The sequence below is a fragment of the Pongo abelii genome, chromosome 1 (genome assembly GCF_028885655.2).
Source record: "Pongo abelii isolate AG06213 chromosome 1, NHGRI_mPonAbe1-v2.0_pri, whole genome shotgun sequence".
In the NCBI taxonomy this organism is placed as follows: Eukaryota; Metazoa; Chordata; class Mammalia; order Primates; family Hominidae; genus Pongo; species Pongo abelii.
In genome coordinates, this window is record NC_071985.2 from 191096130 (window position 1) to 191113956 (window position 17827).

Consider the following 17827-nt stretch of genomic DNA (forward strand, 5'->3'; position numbering starts at 1 on the left):
AAACTACATCTTCATATATGATAATCTCAGCAATGTGAATAAAACTATTTTGAATAATTGACCTTCACACTGATTTGCCAACTAAGTCACTTGGACCTGGTGAAAAGCAAAAGTCAGATGAGCCATACCCCTTACTTGGAAAAATTAATAGTGATTGGCCCTGTCCTTTCTTGCCTGGGAAGGTGACAACATACAATCAGTATCTTGTATTTATTTTGTCATATCTTGCTGAAGCCTACATATTTTATTTTTTTTATCTTGAAGCCAACTGAAGGCTCCTAGGTGCAGTTTTTATTTGACTACATCAGATAATTTAGTTATATTCAATGGAAGGGAGTGTACTGTATATAGCATAGATTAGGCAGACTATGTAGGAGACAACATGGGTAGTAGGAAAGAAACCATCGAACTGGGAGACCCAAGTTCTTGTCCTGCCTAGCACTGCTAACTAGCTAGCATGTGACATTAGAAAAGCCACTAAAACTGGCCAGTCATGGTGGCTCATGCCTATAATCCCAGCACTCTGGGAGGCCGAGGTGGGCAGATCACCTGAGGCCAACAGTTCAAGACCAGCCTGGCCAACGTGGCAAAACCCCGTCTCTACTAAAATATAAAAATTAGCCGGGCATGGTGGCAGGCGCCTGTAATTCCAGCTACTTGGGAGGCTGAGGCAGGAGAATTGCTTGAGCCTGGGAGGCAGAGGCTGCAGTGAGCTGGATCGTGCCACTGCACTCCAGCCTGGGCAACAAGAGCGAAATTCCATCTCAAAACAAAAAAACAAAAATAGAAAAGCCTCTAAAACCTCACTAGCCATCTGCAAAATGAAGGGCTTTAGATAACCTCTAAGGCCAGCTTTAAAATGCCATCATTCCATAGTCTCATTGGAAGTGTCACTAGGCTGTTCAAGAAACCCATAGACACCAGGGGCCAAGGACAAATCAGCTGCCCTGAGCCAACTACCGAGAAGGAACAAGCCCAAGCTGGTGATAACCAGAGGTGCAGACGCAAAGTGTGCACTTGTCTTCCAGGAAGGTGTTTGGTAGCTGGGCACAGGGGCAATGAGAGATAGTGTTGGAAAATAATTTAGTCATGGGTTCACTAAATGTTCCTTTCAACCTAGGTTTAAGATAAATCTAAACATTCCCCATCAGTTGCTTTTTTGGGGGGGCGGGTGGTGTCATCATATCTCTAGGGAAATATATTCCAAAGACCTATGCACATAGTAAAGCTCTCTATGGTACCTTTAGAGGCTGTGCACAACTTCACAGACAACTGGTAACGTTAGGATAAAGTATTATATTGTTAATCCTGGCTAGTTAGGAGGCTGAGGTGAAAGGATTGCTTGAGGCCAGGCATTCAAGACAAGCCTGGGCAACATAGAGAGCCCTCCATCTCTCCTAAAAGAAAAAAAAATATGTTGTAGCCATTCTGGATAGTTCCAAATGTGGCCCAAAGGGTACTGGCTATCTTCTGGCCTTGCTTGATCTGTGATGTTATTTATGTTCATAAGCTATAATCTGTACTCTGTTGATGGCACAGCTTGGATTCCAGATAGCCCCTTAGTTATTTACAAGAATAGGAGAGTGAGTCCTGGCCTATAGGAGGTAAGACTCAGACTAGATCTGTATAATATACATCACATCTCCAGAGACTGCTGACAAGCCATATGAGACATGGAGGAAGTCTTTCAGAATACCGCCATTTCCAAGAGATAGTACCTGTCTATGTACCAAGTCCTATGTCCTAGTAAAAGAGCCTGGGCTAGGCATGGTGGCTGATGCCTGTAATCCCAGCACTTTGGGAGGCCAACGCAGAAGGATCGCTTGAGCCCAGGAGCTCGAGACCAGCCTGGGCAACAAAGTGAGACCCTGTCTGTACCAAAAAATATAATTTTAAAAATCAGCCAGGCTTGGTGGTGCATGCCTGTAGTCCCAGCTGTACTCTTCGGAAGAAAGCGTTGCTATGCACGGCCCACACTAAGGAGTGGGGTGGTATGCTTGCTTCCTTCAGGGCAGAGTAGCTACATAAATTATTTTGAATTCGTTTGCATGGGAGATTCACCTCTTCTCCTCATTTACTTATTCTTCAATCACTTATTTATTTCATTCAGTGACTTCTGCTTTCATCCAATTGGCTGTTCCTATCTGCAAGAGAAATGGGAAATGCAGTTTTTCATGTGGGCGCATGGTTCAGAATTTGGAAGGAAAGAGTCACCCCGGATTTCATGGATATTTATTTTGTTCATTGGGTTATAATCCAATACTAATTTGTTTATTTTGTTGCTCAAATTGTTCCAGCTTTGGCCATTGAGAGTTCTTTCAGTTGGTCCCTGTTTCTCTCTAACATATTCCCATCATTGTGTTATTGTGGTTTTTGGTTTTGTTTAGTTTTGTTTATGTTGCTTTTTCCTTATTTCTGGCACTAGAAGATGTTTCAGATTCATCTTGTATATTTTCTGTCCTAATTTTGGAACCAGCCATTTCTCCAAGGCCTGTGGTTTATTCCTTGATTTGCATATTTCCATTTAAAACAAACTCCTTAGAAAGTGGTGATATCAGCCAGGGCGCGGTGACTCATGCCTGTAATCACAGCACTTTGGGAGGCTGAGGCAGGTGGATCACTTGAGGCCAGGAGTTCGAGACCACCTGGCCCACATGGCGAAATCCCATCTCTACTAAAAATACAAAGATTAGCCAGGCGTAGTGGCAGGCGCCTGTAGTCCCAACTACTCAAGAGGCTGAGGCATGACAATAATTTGAAGCTGAGAGGCAGAGGTTGCAGTGAGCTGAGATTACACCATTGCACTCCAACCTGGGTGATGGAATGAGACTCTGTGTCCAAAAAAAAAAAAAAAAAAGAAAGAAAGTGGTGAGGGAAGTTGAGAGGAGAGGAGAATGGGCGGGACCTACCACCCCTCTCACTTCCTATTGATTCAATTGTTTTACCTTGCTTAAGCAAATAAAAGTTTGAAACTCATATTTATTTCCTATTGTTGCTATAACAAATTACCACAAACTTTGTAGCTTGAAACAGCAGACATGCATTATCTTATAGTTTTGGGGATCAGAAGTGTAGAAATGGGTCTTATGGGGCTAAAGTCAAGGCAGGGCTGTGTTCCTTCTGGAGGCTCTAGGGGAGAATCTGTTCCTTGCCTTTTTCAACTTCTAGGCGCTGTTTCTTTGCCTTCCTTGGCTCATGGCCTCCTTCAATAATGACATCACTCTGACCTCTGTCTTTGTAGTCAAATCTCTCTCTTCAGCTTCTCTCTTTCATCTTTTAATGACCCTTGTTATTACATTGGGCCCTGTATTACTTCATTCTCACACTACTATAAAGAAATACCTGAGATTATGTAATTTATAAGGAAAAGAGGTTTAATTGGCTCACAGTTCTACAGGCTGTACAGGAAGCATGGCTGGGGAGGCCTCAGGAAACTTACAATCATGGCAGAAGGCAAAGAGGAAGGAGACATGTCATACATGGCTGGAGCAGGAGGAAGAGAGTGAAGGAGGAGATGCTACACACTTTTAAACAACCAGATCTTGTGAGAACTCACTATTATGAGAATAGCAAAGAGGAAATCCACCATCATGATCCAATCACCTCCCACCAGGCCCCTCTTCCAACATTGGGGATTATAATTTGACATGAGATTTGGGTGGGGACAAAAATACAAACCATATCAGGCCCACTCAGATTATTCAGAATAATATCTCTATTTTAAAACCTTTACATTAATCACATCTGCAAAGCTCCTTTTACTACGTAAGGTAACATAGTCACAGGTCCTGGGGATTAGAACATGGATGTCTTTGTAGGGGTGGGAGTGTCATTATTCTTCCTACTATAAAACCTTAAAACCAAAAAGTGGCATCTGCTGATAAATCACAGTTTTACCTTCCTTTATGCTACACAGGACACTCAAACTCTGAATGTTTTCAACAGCCGCAGACAATCATTTCTTCTTTTTCCAAAAGGAGATGATAATAACAGTATTATTTAATAAACCATTCTAAAAACCTTATGTTGCTTTTTGGTATTTTGCCAAAAACGTATCACAGTTTTCCTCACTTATTCTACTGATATTTTCCTCAGTAGCAATTTAGAACGTGTAGGTTAAGTAGTACATATGGTTGATTTCCTATTCTCATTAAATGATCTCTTAAACTTTAAAGGCTGAAATGTTTATACGGGCTTGTAGGTTCATAATGGCCCACAGACATATCTATTCCTTGTCTTCTATGTCTTTTCCATCCTGATAGTCTAAGACCTCATCGGGCAATCATATAGATGAGAGAATGCAAGCTATGTGTCCCACAAGGTAGACCTAATGCATTAGACTTACAGTTAAATAATTGTGGATTTCTTTCCAAATGAAAAAAGTTACATTAATGAATATAATTTGTTGTAAGTTTCAAAAATGTTCCCTATTCATTTTCCTCAACATTGGTACCTCTTTCTGCTTGTCTGTCAGTGTATGCTAGCTGACAACAAAAGAAATGAATAAGAAGCCAATTAATATTAATAGAAAAAGTCAGAGATAGGGAATAAATTATGTCTAGTTTGATAGGCCATGGTGTGTTTCTATAATTTTATGTTGCATACATCTAATAGAGAACTATTTTGCTAGCTGAAATGCTTTCTCACGTAAAGAACTCTAGATATAAAAAAAATTACCTTTCCCTAAATATGGTGGAGCCAACTACCATTTTTTTCATTTTATTGCAGATACTTTACAAAAATATACTATTTTCCTCTTGTAAAAGAGAAGTTTCCTCCTGGAAAGGCAAGAATATGGGCTTTGGAGCTAGATAAATCGGAGTATTAACATCTTACTAGTAGTATGACTTTGTTAGTTTTTTTAAAATTCCCCTCCCTCCCTCCCTCCCTCCCTCCCTCCCTCCCTCCCTCCCTTCCTTCCTTCCTTCCTTCCTTCCCTCCCTCTCTCTCTCCCTCTCTGTCTTTCTCTCTTTCTTTTTTCTTTTTCTCTCTTTCTTTCTTTTGACAGGATCTCACTCTGTCACCTAGGCTGGAGTGCAGTGACACAATCATAGATCACTGCAGTCTCAACCTCTTGGGCTCAAGTGATCCTTCTGCCTCAACTTCCCAAGTAGCTTGGACTACAGGCATGCACCACCACACCCTGCTCATTTTTAAATTTTTTGTAGAGATGGGGTCTCACTATATTGCTCAGGCTGGTCTCCAGCTCCTGGCCTCAAGTGGTCCTTCCACCTCAGCCTTCCAAAGTGCTGGGATTACAAGTGGCCGATCTAGTTGTATGACTGAATACATCACTTAACTGAATAATTTGTAAGAAATTACATGTGATTGTTTGTAGAAGATACTAATTAAAGCAACTTAAATACAAAAGAGGCATATTTCTTCCTCAGAATAAAGAAGAGCAGAGTTAGGCAGTTCAGGGTTGGTGTGGCTGCTCCTTGGTCATTAAGCATCCAGGATCTCCCCTTTCCTTGTGCTCTGCCATCTTTGGCACACACCTACATGTTCTAGGTTACTCTTGGTCCAATATGGCTTTTGAAGCTCTAGCCACCTCATCTGCCTTCCAAGCAACAGAAAGGACAAAGGGAAGAAGGGCAATAATGACAGCGTTCCTGGAAGCCTACCCAGTGACTTCTGCTTACATCTAGTTGGCCACTTTTATCTGCAAGGGAAAGGGAAATGTATTACATGTAATAGTTATTAGTATGGGGTTTCAAGAAGCCAATTAAACCACTTGGAGGAAATAGGCAGTGTGCTACCCCACCAGTATAATAGAGAAATATTATGTGCGAGTCGATCCTTGATTTAGCAGCAAAAGCATAAGAACAATAAATATCTTGGACTTAAATGTAAGTAAGCTAGTTGAAATGTTTGTAGAAAATACCCTAATGCATATTCTCTCTCTCTCTCTCTCTCTCTCTCTCTCTCTGTCTCTCTTTTTGGAGTCAGGGTCTCACTCCTGTCACCCAGTGGTGCTATCATTCCTCACTGCAGCCTCAACTTCCTGGGCTCAGGTGATTCTTCCACCTTAGCCTCCCAAGTAGCTGGTACTACAGGTGCGTGCCACCACACCTGGCTAACTTTTTGTATTTTTAGTAGAGACAGGGTTTCGTCATGTTGCTCAGGCTGGTCTCAAACTCCTGGACTCAAGAGATCCACCCACCTTGGCCTCCCAAAGTGCTGGGATTACAGGTGTGAGCCACCATGCCTGGCTGCATTTTCTCTTAATAATTTGGATTATTTCCCTGCCACACCCTTGCCTGTACTGTTATTGAATCAAAGTAGGCGAGGGCTAATGCCACGTAGGAAGGAAAAGGGTATTTGGTAGAAGAATTCCTGAGAGACAGGAAGGGAAAGCAGGAAGTTCTTCTGATAATTGGGAAAAGCAGAGTGTGTGAGAGACAAAGGAGTGGGAGGCCAGAAATAAGTGATTTGGGGATACAGATCTGGTGAAATTCCAAAACATGGCTCATGCCCACTTTCCAGATTTTATTTCAGGTGATGCAGGTTCCTTGGGACAACCCTGTATTGGGGTTGGTACCATGTTCAGTATGACTCAGGTAGCAACGGATGAGGGAGAAGTCTGAGAGCAGCCTCCCAGGATCCCACCAGTACATCATGTCAAGGAAAGCAGTCAAGAGTTCCTTGGATTCCTCAGGGGACAGATGGTGCTGAGGGGAACCACTTGGCTGCAGGAAGCCTTGGGTTGCATAAGCAGAGCACAGAATGCAGGAATGAGGAATCTCAGTAATAGGCAGCAAAATGATGCCATCAAAGATAAGATACAGCCAGACTTCCCTCTGTCAGCTTCAACAGTGGGACAAGGGACATCTCAGGGAAGGCCACAGGACAGTGTGGTATTCTCCTCCTGCTTTTATGAGGGGAGAAAACAGCCAGCAGGGAGTGTGATTTTTTTTTTTTTTTTTTTTTTTTTTTTTTTTTGAGACAGGGTCTCATTCTGTCGCCCAGACTGGAGTGCAGTGGCGTGACCTCGGCTCACTGTAACCTCCACTTCCCAGCCTCAAGTGATTTTCCTGCCTCAGCCTCCTGAGTAGCTGGCTAATTTATTTTGTATTTTTAGTAGAGACAGAGTTTCACCATGTTGGCTAGGCTGGTCTCGAACCCCTGACCTCAAATGATCCACCTACCTTGGCCTCCCAAAGTGCTGGGATCACAGGTGTGAGCCACCGCACTCAGCCGGGAGTGTGAATTTTGAATGAATTAAATTCTATTTAAACTCACAGAGACATAAACACAATTTAAAAATTTCCCCCTGCTATTAGTAGGAATTGATGCTTGAGTCTAAAATAGGAGTCATTACAGAAAGTAACAAATGTTAACATTCTTTCGCACATCTGAGTCATAGTATGCAAATTTCTGTCCTGCTACATGACACAAGGTCTGTATAAAAAAAGCACATGTATAGGTCAATTTCATTTATAAACATAGCTTCCAAAATCTTAAATAAAACACTGGTAAATTTAATCCATTAGGATAGTAAAATAATAATACATCACATCCAAGTATTGTTTAGTCCACAAATGTAAGTGTAATAGATTTCAAATAGGAAGTTTCCACCAGAAACCCTAAGGCAGTAGATATTAGATGGCAAAATTGTCAGCATACCCTTCTGCGGGAGTTTCAAAGTAGATAATCAAAAACCAGTTGCACAGTTCTCAAGCCCCTCATCCTCAGGGAGGTAAAGAAATGTTGCTGTAGGGCTTCTTTGAAGAGGACTTTTCTGGAGAGACATAAGCTTGTGAGGATTTCTCCTCCCTCTCTCCCAATAAGCAGGGTTGGGTGATACTTTCTTTTTCTTAAGCCAAGGGGGAGCCATTTCAATGGGACCACCTGGAGACCTTGCTATGTAACTCCTGCAGGTAGTGGGATGCAGTGGACCGATATCTAACTCTTGCCTAGGACATGTGAAAGGCAGTGGTGGACTAGCTAGCTGTTCCAACTACAGGAGTGAAGGTCAAATAAATGATTATATCAACTGGCCTGCACTCCAAGAGTTTGTCAGGGTGGAAGGTTTCTTTGGAAGGAGAGCTGGCTTAAACCCTTTAAAATCTTGCCTAAGAGGATTGCCTGGAAGAGCCATGGAACTCCTAACAGAAAGACCCAGTGTAGACTGGACCACCAAAAAACAGAGGCTGAGATGAGAGTAGCCAATGAAAGGGAGATGGTATCACCTGAATTATATAAGGTACAACAGAATCTTCCTACTGAGTCTTCTGCAGAATCTGTAAATGTGTCCTAAGAGAGGAATAGTTAGCTTTGAAGATCTGCCAGTCCCAGAAAGCTTGAAACTATTTAGCAAACCTTAGAGAACCAGTATGTGAAAATGGAGACTAAACTAAATTCAACTGCCTCTTTTTTTCTTTTACCATAACTTGTTTTCTCAACTTTCCCACTCCCCTTCTGCTATACCCTCCCGTAGAAGAAATTGATGCTCTATTCCATGTCCATGTTTTGTTGAATTTGCTCCCTTTTTTTCCTCTGCCTAGGATGTTTGTACCCCACCTCTTCTGGTTCACTCGGTCCTCCAGAAAACCATCAGCACCGAGGTCAATGAATAACATAGGGGCCTTTAATCTGTGTTAAGAGATCTTAGAATGACTATCACAAAGGCCATTTATCCAATGTGATCAGTCTAGAAATGGAACCATTCCATTAAAGCAGGGAATCATAAAATATGATCTGTACTTATTTTAAATATTTTAAGTTCAAACCCATTTATATACATCCATTCACAGGCCTTCAAATGTGAGGCAAGCTTGTGTTTCTTTGTACAACAGTCCACTGATTGGAACTCTGTATTATCATTCTTGAACAAACCACTCACAATATGCATTTTTATGATTCTTCAGTTTGGGTTTCTTTGATGTGCAAGAACTTAAACACACCTGGGAAGATGTCTATGTGTAGGACTTTAAATTACTTAAAATTGTTTACCCAACTATAGAGTTGTTTTGTTTACATTTATTTCAACAGTTGTTTTCGCTTTTTTTTTTTTTTTTCCAGCAACTCAGTCAGTCTTCAGTCTTCACTGAGTCTTTCCAATGAATAGGGGAGCCACAGATGACGGCCAATCCCCCTTCTAGCTCCTAGTGGGCTCTTTGGCTGGATCTGGAAACCAAATTGACACCAAGCAGATGAATAAAAGTATACAAATTGTATTAGTTTTACATGTACATGGGGATCTTTATGAGTGAAGTCTGAAGAAATGGCCAAAGCAAGATACTTTCATACTTTTTAGACAAAGAGCAATAAACTTGAGAAGAAATGACCCAGAACTGTGCTCCGAGAGAGAAATATGTTTGAATATCTACTGATCTCTCAGGAGAGTTTGAAACTATTTCACAAAAATGTTTCCCAAACCTGAGAGAAAATAAAATCTGGCTAGGGCAGTAAAATTTTCTAGGGGAGTCGTTAGGAAATACACAGAGGGGTGTAATACAGGTAAAAGCTAAGGGTAACTTCACTAGGTATGTTTATTCAGGCCCATTGCAGCCTTCGATTCCAAGTTTCTAGTGATAAGGGCTATTTCCTTGCTCTGGTATAGAGAGGGTACCCCTCCCAGAGGAATCTGCCTACATGCAGGAAGAAAAATGGTCAGCTCTCGCCCTTTCTGAAACTACAATTTCTCCAATGTTTTCTTTTTTAAAAAATGTTTTGGCCAGGTGCGGTGGCTCATCCCTGTAATCCCAGCACTTTGGGAGGCTGAGGCGGGTGGATCACCTGAGGTCAGGAGTTCGAAACCAGCCTGGCCAACATAGTGAAACTCCGTCTCTACTAAAAATACAAAATTAGCTGGACATGGTGGCACAAAACTGTAATCCCAGCTACTTGGGAGGCTGAGGCAGAAAAATTGCTTGACCCTGGGAGGCGGAGGTTCTAGTGTGCCAAAATTGCGCCATTGCACTCCAGCCTGGGCAACAAGAATGAAACTCTGTCTCAAACAAAACAAAACAAAAAGTTTTTATTTTGTAAAGATGGGGTCTTGCTATGGTTTTTGTTTTGTTTTGTTTTGTTTTTTTGTCTTGAGACAGGTTCTCGCTCTGTCACCCAGGCTAGAGTGCAGTGGTACAATCACAGCTCACTGCAGCCTTGACCTCCCGGGATCAAATTATTCTCCAACCTCAGCCTCCTGAGTAGTTGGTACTATAGGTACATGTTCCCACACCAGGCTAATTTTCATATTTTTTGTAGAGATGGGGTCTCACTATGTTACCCAGGCTGGTCTCGATCTCCAGGGCTCAAGTGATCTGCTCACCTTGGCCTCCCAAAGTGCTTGGACTACAGGTGTGAGCCACTGCACCTTGTCTCCAATGTTTTCAACTTGAAATAATAAATATACCAATCTGGCATATTTTGGGATGGCACATTCTTCTCTCCTTCAAAAGCATTCCACTTAGTTAAAAAAAATTAATGAAATGGTGCAAAGTTAAGAAATTAATGAATGTTGCAAACATACAAAGAGAAAAACAGAATGGATACCTGTTCCCACACCCAGCTACATGAATGCTAACATTTTGTCATACTTCAGATTTTTCAAAAAAGAATAAACATTTCAGGTAGAAGTGAAATCTTCTGTACACTCCATGCTGATCTCATTTCTGTTCCTCTCTCCCATCTATAACAACTATCCTGAATCCTGTATTTAGTTTTCCCATATGTGTTCTTATACTCAAAATACGTGTGTCATAAATATATGGCTTTGTTTTACATATATATATGTATGTGTATATATATATATATATTTTTTTTTTTTTTTTGAGATGGAGTCTCACTCTGTCGCCAGGCTGGAGTGCAGTGGTGCGATCTCAGCTCACTGCAACCTCTGCTTCTCCTCAAGCGATTCTCCTGCCTCAGCCTCCCAAGTACCTGGGACTACAGGCACGCACCACCACGCCCAGCTAATTTTTGTATTTTTAGTAGTGACGGGGTTTCACCATATTGGCCAGGATGCTCTCGATCCCTTGTCCTTGTGGTCTGCGTGCCTCAGCCTCCCAAAGTGCTGGGATTACAGGCGTGAGCCACCGCGCCTGCACATAATTTAAATCTATATATAAATGGTATACTGTATGCATTATTCTGCAACTTGACTTTTTTTTCTCTCATCATTATGTGTTTGACTTACCCTTGTTGATGTATGCAGCTCTGGTTAATTCATTTGAACTGCTGCATAATATTCTATTTTGTGAATATACTAAAACTTATTTATATTTTCTCTTGTTGAATATCTGAGTTGTTGCCAATATTTTCTATTACAAAAAACACTGCAATTATCATTTTTATATACATCTCCTTGTATACAGATGTGTGAGGGCTTCTCTAGCCTGGCAAATATAGCAAGACATGGAATTTCTGAGTCAAAGCACATGCACATCTTCACCTTCACAAATACACTGTCATTTTCTAATAAGTTATTACAATTGACACTCTCACCAGCAGTGTATGAGAGTTTGTTGCTCTATATCCAACACTGGTATTATTCTTTTTTTTTTTTTTTTTTTGAGACGGAGTCTTGCTCTGTACCCCAGGCTGGAGTGCGGTGGCGTGATCTCGGCGCTCACTGCAAGCTCCGCCTGCCGGGTTCACACCATTCTCCTGCCTCAGCCTCCCGAGTAGCTGGGACTACAGGCGCCCACCACCATGCCCGGCTAATTTTTTGTATTTTTAGTAGAGATGGGGTTTCACTGTGTTAGCCAGGATGGTCTCGATCTCCTGACCTTGTGATCCGCCCGCCTCAGCCTCCCAAAGTGCTGGGATTACAGGCGTGAGCCACTGAGCGTGGCCCAACACTGGTATTATTCTCTTACGATTTTTTCCAATTAGGTGGGTGTGAAATGGTATCCCAAATGGTTTGTTTAATCAATAATAAGGTTCATTATCTTTTATATGTTTATTGGCCATCCGGAAGTCCTCTTCTAGGAATTCCCAGTTTCTGTTCTTTACCCATTTTTTCTGCTCTTCATCTTGTATTCTTGATTTGTAGGAATTTTGTTATAAATTCAGCATAACTGCCGGGCGTGGTGCCTCATGCCTGTAATCCCAGCACTTTGGGAGGCTGAGGCGGGCAGATCATGAGGTCAGGCGTTTGAGACCAGCCTGGCCAACATAATGAAACCCTGTCTCTACTAAAATTACAAAAAATTAGTGGGGCGTGGTGGCGCGTGCCTGTAATCCCAGCTACTTGGGAGGCTGAGACAAGAGAATCGCTTGAACCAGAGAGGCGGAGGTTATAGTGAGCTGAGATCGCACCATTGCACTCCAGCTGGGCGACAGAGAGAGACTCCGTCTCATAAATAAATAAATAAATAAATTCGGCGTACGTTTTCTTGTCAATCAAATGAATTACAAATATCTTTTTTTTTTTTTTTTTTTAGAAACTGATGTTTATTTTCCATCAACCATTTTTCCATGTTGTTTAAGAGCCTATGCAAGAACAGCTTAAGACCAGTCAGTAGTTGCTCCTACCCATTCAGCGGCCTGAGCAGTGGGAGCTGCAGACCAGTCTTCCGTGGCAGGCTGAGCGCTCCAGTCTTCAGTAGGGAACCGCGAATAGGCACAGAGGGCACCTGCATGCCTTCAAACCAGTCTGCAACCTCAGGCTGAGTAGCAGTGAACTCAGGAGCTGGAGCAGTCCATTCACCTTGAAATTCCTCCTTGGTCACTGCCTTTTCAGCAGCAGCCTGCTCTTCTTTTTCAATCTCTTCAGGATCTCTGTAGAAGTACAGATCAGGCATGACCTCCCATGGGTGTTCACGGGAAATGGTGCCACGCATGCGCAGAACTTCCCGAGCCAGCATCCACCACATCAAACCCACTGAGTGAGCTCCCTTGTTGTTGCAAGGGATGGCAATGTCCACATAGCACAGAGGAGAATCTGTGTTACACAGCGCAATGGTAGGTAGGTTAACATAAGATGCCTCCGTGAGAGGCTGGTGGTCAGCCCTGGGGTCAGTAACCACAAGAAGCCGTGGCTCCCGGAAGGCTGCCTGGATCTGGTTAGTGAAGGTTCCAGGAGTGAAGCGGCCAGCAATTGGAGTGGCTCCAGTGGCAGCAGCAAACTTCAGCACAGCCCTCTGGCCAGTATTCCTGGAGGATATAACACTGACATCAGCAGGGTTTTCAATGGCAACAATAGCACGAGCTGCCAGCAGAAGCTTCTCCCAGGTCCTCTTCAGATTTATGATATAGATGCCATCACTTTTCCTTTTATAGATGTACTGTTCCATCTGGAAGTCAAGATTGGTGCCACCTAAGTGGGTTCCTGCTGCAAGGAACTTAAGGACATCCTCCTCCTTCATTTCCAGGACATCAAGGGCTCCGGACATTGTGAAAGTTTCCCTTTAAGTTACGACGGGAATCCAGAACAACGCCTTATGGACCCCTCTGCAGATAGCGCGGAAAGTACAAATATCTTCTCTCAGAGTGCAGCATGTAATTCTTCTGTTTCATATCATCTTTTGTTAAATACATGTTTTAAATTATAGGTAATCATACATATCAAAATTTTCTTTCATGGTTTATGCTTTTTTTGTTTTAAAAAAACATTTCCTATTCTGAGAGAAAGGTTTTTCTACATTCTCTTCAAAATGTTTTAAAGCTTTATTTTACATATTTAGGTTTTTATTCCTCTTAGATATGATTTTGGATATGGTGTGGTGTAGAGACCTTTTTTTCTATACATGCAACTGTCTACCCAGGTTCTCTGAAAAACAGAGCCTGAAATACCACCTCCATGCTAAGGTATTGAGAGGGGCAGTCCCAGGCCAACAAGAGTGAGGGGAAAAGGGAAATAAGGCATGGAAGAAAAGAAAGCAAATGCAGGATACCATGTTAGAAGCTGGGCACAGCTTCCTAAGGAAATTCAGCCTGTGGCTTGGTTACCCAGGACATCTTCCAGATGGGTTTCCTGGAAGTGCTACACCTCAGAATTGTGCATCAGAGACAGGAGAAAGGGTAAATAATTTATTTTCTGGCTCCACTTCTGTTTGTTCTTGGTTGAAGTTTGCTCTACGGGGAGTTAGTTAACTTCTGGGCTGTGTTACACAGCTTCTCTGTGTAACCAGTTGGCAAACCAGTCTTCAGTGCTGTTATATGGTGCTTTATGCTTTATCTGAGATTGATGGGGATGGGGAGACTCTCTATGAGTCTGGTAGGGTGGGACCTGGGCACCAGAGTCATTGTGTCTTCTGATGTACTGAGAGCAATGGAGGCCAGGCTCTCACTCTGTGGGGAGATTGAGAAGTGTTGGGAGAGGAAGGAATGTCAGCAGCCCCTGGGGCTCCCCAGGGGGCAAGTATATTATTTTGGTCCTTTAGAACAACCAATTTTCCATTTATTGACTAATTCATTCCTTCCCTCTACATTTGTAATACCACCTTTGAGCATGTCAAGTCTGTGTATATTCATGGACTTCTTTCTAGGGTCTCTTTTCCATTGCATTCAACAATTTGTCTATCCCTAAGCTAATGTCATACCATCTTAAATCTTATAACTTTAAAATAAGGCTGGGCACGGTGGCTCATGCCTGTAATCCCAGCACTTTGGGAGGCCGAGGAGGGTGGATCACTTGAGGTCAGGAATTCGAGACCAGCCTGGCCAACATGATGAAACCCTGTCTGTACTAAAAACACAAAAATTAGACGGGCATGGTGGCGCATGCCTGTAATCTCAGCTACTCGGGAGGCTAACGCACAAGAATCACTTGAACCCAGGAAGTAGAGGTTGCAGTGAGCCGAGATTGCACCACTGTACTCCAGCCTGGGTGACAGAGCAAGACTCAGTCTCAAAATATAAATAAATAAAATAAAATAAGTTGATATGTGGTGGCACAGTCTTTCTATGTTGTTCCGCATCTTCAAAATTATCTTGTCCTTTTCTACTTCCAAATGAATCCTAAGATCAGACTGTTTAGTTCCACAAAAAGTCATACCTGGATTTAATTTAGAATTATATTGAATTTATGGACAAATCAGGGAAGAATTTACATCTTTATGATATTGAACTCATGAATCTGGTGGATATCTTCATTTATTCAGATCTGTGTATGTATTTGTATTCGTTCTTCAATTTTGGAATTTTCTTCACAATGATCTTACATAATGTTTGTCAGGTTGATTTCTAATAATCTTTTTATTTGTGTCAGTATTGTGGATGAGATCTTCATTTCTAATACAGGTTTTAATTATTTATTGATATTGAAAGTCTATTGAGCCAGGCATGGTGGCATATAGCTGTAGTCTGAGCTCCTCTGGAGGCTGACGCAGGAGGATCACTTCAGCTCAGGAGTTTGAGGCTGTAGTACACAGTGATCGCACCTGTGAGTAGCCACTGCACTCCAGCCTGGGCAATGTAGTGAGACCCCTGTCTCTAAAACAAATAAAGAAAGAGAAAAGAAAAAAGAAAGGCTATTGATTTCTTTATTGGTCTTGAATATGGCAAACTTGCTAAACTTCCTTACTAGCTTTAATAGATTCTATTCTAGCTCGGGTGTGGTGGCTCAAGCCTGTAATCCCAGCACTCTGGGAGGCTGAGGTGGGCGGATCACCTGAGGTGAGGAGTTCAAGACCAGTCTGACCAACATGGTGAAACCCTGTCTCTACTAAAAATACAAAAATTAGCCGGGCGTGGTGGTGCATGCCTGTAATCCCAGCTACTCAGGAGGCTGAGGCAGGAGAATCACTTGACCCAGGAGGCGGAGGTTACAGTGAGCCAAGATCATGCCACTGCACTCCATGCTGGGCGACAGAGCAAGACTCCATCTCAAAAAAAAAAAAAAAAAAAAAAAAAAAGATTCTATTTTATAGATTATTTTGGGTCTTTGTATGTAATCAATGATATTATCTCTATATAAGGACCATAGCTAGACTTTTAATTCCAGTTCTAAAGATTTTTTAAAACCATGAATCAGTGTTAAATGTTGATGCCTTTTCTGTATTTATTGAAAAGGTCGTAGTTTTTCCTCCTTTAATCTGTTAAAGTGGTATACTACATCAATAGATTTTAGGATGCTGCACTTCCTTGCATTTCTAGGATAATCAACACAGTCTTTACAGAAACAACTCTCATTCTTTTGACATTTACAGTACATTGGTTTATATAACTATATTAAATAAATTAGTTAGAATATCAACTACACATGATGTCAATAGGTTATTAAATAAAATACAACTGACTCCGGATGAGCATGAAACTCAAGTGCACAACAGCCCATTACCTATAAGGCTTCACACTGATGGTTCTTTTAAGATAGTAGGAAGAGTATCAGTTAAGTGGAAGTCAACTAGAAAGTGTCCACTGTTTAGGGAAATTAGTGATTGTGGCAACATACCCACTCTATGCCAACATGATTTGTTTCTATTCAACTAAATTCAAGAAATAGTTATGGAGAAACTACTATATATTAAGTACCATGTTAGGCACCATGGCTAAACACAAAGGTGAATCAAGCAGTTTCTATTCACAAAATATTTCCCAACCTAGTAGACAGGTTAAGTAAGATCAAGTGCTTAAATATCTCATCAAAATACAAAGCAGAGTAAGACAGATGTCCAAGGAAATACAAAAGTTATCACATATCATGGAGGGAAAGTGTAACTTGGGGAGAGGAGTAATCAGGAAAGGAGTTTTGGAGAAGGTAGATTTTGCAGTGAACTAAGTGGGAGGTTAGACCATTGGTGTCCATCGCAGCCAGCCCTTTAACTGATCTCTATTAGTCTCAGCAATCCACTTTAAAAGCAATGAGAGCTATCCCATCTGATCTGTTCTGATGATCATTTCTTTTCTTGCTGGACTTGCACACAGATTCTCCCTTTCTGTCCAGCCCTTTCATGTGAGATGTCCATCCCCTAATCCTTGGAACCTGTGAATGTATTAATTTACGTGGAAAGGGAGAATTAAGAGTGAAGATGAAGTTTGAGGTTGCTAATCAGCTGATCTTGAGGTGGAGAGATTGTCCTGTATTGTCTGTATTGGCCCAATGCAATCACAACGGTCCTTAGAAATAAAAGAGGGAGGCAGGAGAGTGAGTGTCAGAGTGATGTGACATGAGAGAAACTCGACTATTGCTGGCTTTGAAGATGGAAGGGGGCTATGAGCCAAAGAATGCTGGCAGCTCCTAGAAGTTGAATAAATCAAGGAAATAGATTGTCTCTTAGAACCTCCAGAGGAATGTAGCTTCTGCAAAACCTTGCTTTTAGCCCAGTGGAACCTATTTCAGGCTGCTGACCTCCAGAGCTGTAAAATAATACATTTATGTTATTTTAAGCCATTAAGTTTGTGGTAAGTTGTTACAACAGCAATAAGAACTAGCACAAAAGATTAATAAAGGCAACCAGGATAAAAAACAGGTTTGGAAGGAAAGCTCATAGCTTTGCTCATGTTGAGCTGAAGAGCTAGTGTCTGTCTGTGAAAGGCCAGCAGGACAGTGGAAATGTGGGTTTGAATCTCAGAAAACAGGCTGGGATTTGGAACCTTAAAATCATTTCATGATGGGGATATGTGACACCTAGAGCATGGGTGAGACGTTTTTAGGAAAAACATTTAGATCAGTGCTGTCAAATGGAAACATAACACAAGCTGTGAACGCAAGCTACACATGCAATTTAAAATTTTCAGCAACCATATTAAAAATCTAAAAAAAAAAGTGAAATTAAATTTTAATTATGTATTTTATTGTACTAAACATATCCAAATTGTTTTTTCAACATGTAATATAAAATTATTAGATATTTTACATTTTTACACAAAATCTTTACAATCTGATATGCATTTTACGCTTACAGCACATCTCAGTTCAGCATGTCTATAAATA

The 17827-nt window shown here is 41.6% G+C and overlaps 1 protein-coding gene across 1 annotated transcript; it reads right to left on the minus strand.

Annotated features, from left to right (window-relative positions):
• Positions 1–12396: 12396 nt before the first annotated feature.
• LOC112133712 (small ribosomal subunit protein uS2-like) lies at positions 12397–14823 on the minus strand. The gene has a single exon (XM_024247897.3). The coding sequence runs from the start codon at positions 13341–13343 to the stop codon at positions 12480–12482; it is 864 nt and encodes a 287-aa protein (XP_024103665.2). The 5' UTR covers positions 13344–14823; the 3' UTR covers positions 12397–12479.
• Between the last annotated feature and the right edge of the window lie 3004 nt (positions 14824–17827).